This window comes from Cebus imitator, unplaced genomic scaffold (assembly GCF_001604975.1).
Source record: "Cebus imitator isolate Cc_AM_T3 unplaced genomic scaffold, Cebus_imitator-1.0 Scaffold577, whole genome shotgun sequence".
NCBI lineage: Eukaryota > Metazoa > Chordata > Mammalia > Primates > Cebidae > Cebus > Cebus imitator.
The window spans coordinates 892,149-896,652 of NW_016107892.1; the positions used below are offsets into that span (position 1 = coordinate 892,149).

General features: G+C 42.7%; 1 protein-coding gene across 1 annotated transcript in view; it reads right to left on the reverse strand.

The window, feature by feature from the left end:
- GLG1 (golgi glycoprotein 1) overlaps positions 1-4,504 on the reverse strand; it is a 172,549-nt gene that overhangs the window by 7,205 nt on the left and 160,840 nt on the right. Inside the window, exons 21-23 of the mRNA XM_017516258.2 lie at positions 3,701-3,843; positions 3,348-3,449; positions 1,005-1,112 (exon numbers count right to left, since the gene is read on the reverse strand). Of these exons, the coding sequence (XP_017371747.1) occupies positions 1,005-1,112; positions 3,348-3,449; positions 3,701-3,843 (353 nt within the window). The remainder of the gene's footprint in view (positions 1-1,004; positions 1,113-3,347; positions 3,450-3,700; positions 3,844-4,504) is intronic.

Below are 4,504 nucleotides of genomic sequence, written 5' to 3' on the forward strand. Positions count from 1 at the left end.
AAAAAAAAAAAAAAAAAACTATTAGATAAAGGCATATTTGTTTACAAAATGTTCTACGTTACCTCTGTCATCCTCAGAAAGAAAAGTAGAATGGACAGAGCATAACATCTACTACAAGAGCAATTCTTATTTGTGTTTACAGATAATTTTGAATGAGAGGAATATCAACATGATGGAACTGAAATCAACTCTGCAGGCTCTCCATTTATACAGAAGGGAACTATGAGAGTAAAGACAGATTCGAAATGTTGCCATATATAAAAGTTAGTGTGCTCCATTCAAGACTCTAGTCCCTATAAAACAGCAATAACAGAAATCAAAACCAAAAACCAAAAGCCAAATAATATTCCGAAATCCTCTCCAAAGTTATATGGGAACATGTGATGATAAGGGTGGAAGAGGACAATGTATGGATCTAGCTTTCACCCACTCCCATCATTTCTCAGACAATGTGGAATCAGAAACATTTTTAGCAGATGAAAAAATCTGCATACAATATTCAATGATTCCATAATGACATCAACGAAACTCTTTTATAAAAGGCTTTAAAAAAAAAAAGATCAAGTACATTATTTCACCTTCAATTTTGCAAGATACTGTATGCTTAGTGGTCATATTTTGACAAATGTTTTTGTATGACATTTCTGAAATGAACTAGTTTGTTTCATTAATTTCTATGAATGTGGAACATTTACTGACATATTGGTATTGGCACTTGGCTTTGGTATTACACTCACACTATCTTTAAACAATGATCTAGTCATGGGGATGACACACAGTCATGTGCAATTACTACATGTGAAAAGAATATTCACATTATAGGAGATGAGCAGTCAAGAACCAAATGAAAATTTGGTAAGAAGGAACATCAAGAAAATAGTGGTGGGCAGAAGGTTTAGATTTTTGGTTTTATTACCAAAGTAGGCAGACTACAGTATTAAAAGGAAGAAGAAGAAGAAGAGAAAAAGAAAACGTAGTGAGGAAAACAAGGTGATGGTGGTTACCTTTTTACACAATTCTGTTTTGATCTTGAGCAGGTTGACCTTAAGGCACTCCTCCACCTGACCTGTCTGCTCTTGGGCTGCTGCTTCTTCAGCACAAAGACTAGAGATCTGTTCAGGAGACACAAAACACAAGGCCACCCCATTGAGCACAGAAATGAACCAACAGTTTTTTTTTGTTTTGTTTTGTTTTTTGAGACAGAGTCAAGCTCTCTTGCCCAGGCTGGAGTGCAGTGGTACGACCTGGGCTCAGTGCAACCTCTTCCTCTCAGGTTCAAGTGATTCTCCTCCCTCAGCCTCCCAAGCAGCTGGGACTACAGGTGTGTGCCACCACACCTGACAGACTTTTTTATTTTTAGTAGAGATGAGGGTTTGCCATGTTGGCCAGGATGGTCTCAAACTCCTGACCTTCGGTGATCCTCCCGCCTTGGCCTTCCGAAGTGCTGGGATTACAGATGTGAACCGCCACACCCAGCCTGAATCGACAGTCTCAAAAGCAGATGGGTCCAGTGATTCCAATCAGCACTGGACACTGAGGAATCTGTGCCCCCTCCTTAGTGGTCCACTGCTGTTTTACAAGCCAGGGGTGGTAGCACTGCTATCACCAGAACCCTTGGTCTCTAAAACATGTCAGTTTGATGATCCTGCCACACCTGTGCCAGACCTCATCTCAAACAGCTTCTTGGGGGTTTCATGCCCCTCCTCCTGTATTGGATACCAGGCTTCATTCTTCACAAGGACTGGCACACCGAATGGAAAATCCATAAATGTTGTATCTACGCTGTCAACACTGAGACGAGTCAGATCTCAGGACTTGTCAAAAAGAAGGCTGCTACTTGATTCCATAGAAGCAAGGTTATATAACCAAATAAAATATGAAAAGCAGCGCCGGGTGCGGTGGCTCAAGCCTGTAATCCCAGCACTTTGGGAGGCCGAGGCGGGTGGATCACGAGGTCAAGAGATCGAGACCATCCTGGTCAACATGGTGAAACCCCGTCTCTACTAAAAATACAAAACATTAGCTGGGCATGGTGGCACGTGCCTGTAATCCCAGCTACTCAGGAGGTTGAGGCAGGAGAATTGCCTGAACCCGGGAGCGGAGGTTGCGGTGAGCCGAGATCACGCCATTGCACTCCAGCCTGGGTAACAAGAGTGAAACTCCATCTCAAAAAAAAAAAAAAATATATGAAAAGCAAACACATGACATTCACACAGGTTCAGGGTGTTAACCCAGATTCACAACTTGAGAAAGTGTGCACATGCACACACCCACATACACAGGGGTTGAGAAGCACAGCCCATAGCCCACAGAAAAGACAAAAACCTTAACTTTTTTTTTTTTTTTTTTTTTTTGAGACAGAGTCTTGCTCTGTTGCTAGGCTGGCGTGCAGTGTCACCACGCCTGGCTAAGTTTTTGTATTTTAGTAGAGACGGGGTTTCACTATGGCCAGGAAGGTCTCAATCTCCCGACCTCATGATCCATCCGCCTTGGCATCCCAAAGGGCTGGGATTACAGGTGTGAGCCACTACGCGGGTCAAAAACCTTACCTTTCTTTGGACAGTTTTATGAGCAAGCTTTTTTTAACAGCTTTTGCTATGAGCTCCTGAAACTGACATATGTTGAACAGGGCTGTACACACGGCCTTTTTCTTCTAGCTAAGAAGTCCATTTTTCCAAAGATGGGCACTTCCTTACAGTCATTATAGAAGTACCTTTTTATTTACTTATTTTTTTTGAGACAGAGTCTTGCTCTGTTGCTGGGGTGCAGTGGTGTCATCTCAGCTCACTGTAACCTCCATCTCCTGGGTTCAAGTGGTTTTCCTGCCTCAGTTTCCCAAGAAGCTAGTATTAAAGGTGTGTACCACCATGCCAGGCTAATTTTGTATTTTTAGTAGACATGAAGTTTCACCATATTGGCCAGGCTGTTCTCAAACTCCTGACCTGAAGTGATCTGCCTGTCTCAGTCTCTCAAAGTGCTGGATTATAGGCATGAGCCACTGTGCCCAGCTGGAAGTACTTTTATCTTTCTGGGAAGTCTTGGGGTATTCTCAGTTGACCATACAGAATAATGAAAAGGGAAGAACAAATTTACAAGGAGAGCTATAATGAAAGAATACCCTCATTCAACAGAGAAATATGCAACTAATGCTGTACAATGTCAGGACTAATACCAAATCGAATTCAGTGTTACGGAGGACAGGAACGCAGACCATGGAGAGCCTAGAAAATGGCCTTCAATTCACCACAGATTATTTAGGACTGGAGGGAGAGAAAGCAAACAACTTTTCTCCAGTGAAAACTTCTCTGAGCGGCTCCGTGTGCAACCAACTTTGCAGCAAATCCCACCTCGTCTGAGCAGTGCAGCTGCAGCTGAGGATCCAGGCGGTAGTCCAGGGCGGACTCCTGGATAATGATCCGGATCTGGTCTTCGCAGTCTGACGACAGGCGCTGCATGTGACAAAGGATACATCGGCTGATCAGAAAACGCAAAAGCAGGACACGAAAAAAAAAAAATAAATAAAAAGAACGAAAAAAACCAAAACATCTGCTTTTGTTCTTGGCCCTTAGCCCCCCCGGCTTGGGGAAGATATGAAAAAGGTTTCTGGAAAACCAGAACAAGCTAGGGATTTCAAAAGAGAAAATTCCCAGGGATAGAGGCTCCATAAATATACCTTTGTAGAGAGCCCAGGCCAGTTTACCTGGTCAGCATATCTCAGCTTGAGGCAGGAGATGACTTGTCCTTCTAATTCTGAATCATCCTTGGCTTTAGTCAGGATACCATGACAGAATTTAGGAATGTCAGCTTTACAGGCTTTTCTTAGCATGGGGTTTAAGCGGTAATCTAGAACAGAAAGCAGTGAGTGTGTGACAAACATTCCACCTGGATTCACACATTTTTAAATATCCACCTTCCTAAAGGGAGCATATTATGCCAATGACCATGACTACAACCATGAATTTGTCTATTCAGTAAACATTTACTGAGCTCTCACTACACTGTTTTTAATCACAATATGATTTAGTTAATGAGTACTTCTGGAGGTCCTCAGGAATCTTTCTACTCTGAGGGGTTTTATGGGGATTCCAACAGTCTAAGGAGTCCTCAGAAAAATCAAGCAGACATCAGCAACTTTCCCCGTAACAGATATTTTTGAGAACACAGAGAAGGAAATACAATATCCAACTCACTGTGCCCATGAAGTTACGAGGTATTCCAACCCAGAGTTGAAATGTCTCTGTTCCGAACTAGGTTACCCATATATTCTGCTGCCACACTCATCAAGTTTTATTGAATTTCTGGATTTCTCTTTCCAAGGAATGCTGGCCCTGATTTCTTCTGAACGTTCCTGAAGGGCAGTTTTCTGTTTCTTCTGGCCTCCTCTCTCCCCTGACTCTCCCTCTGTTTTTCTGGATGCTCCTCAGAAAAGGAAGTCTCCTGCTTACACTCAGACTCCTCCCTTCAAATTCCCAGGAGTTTGATCAGGTCATGCTACAGCCACTGA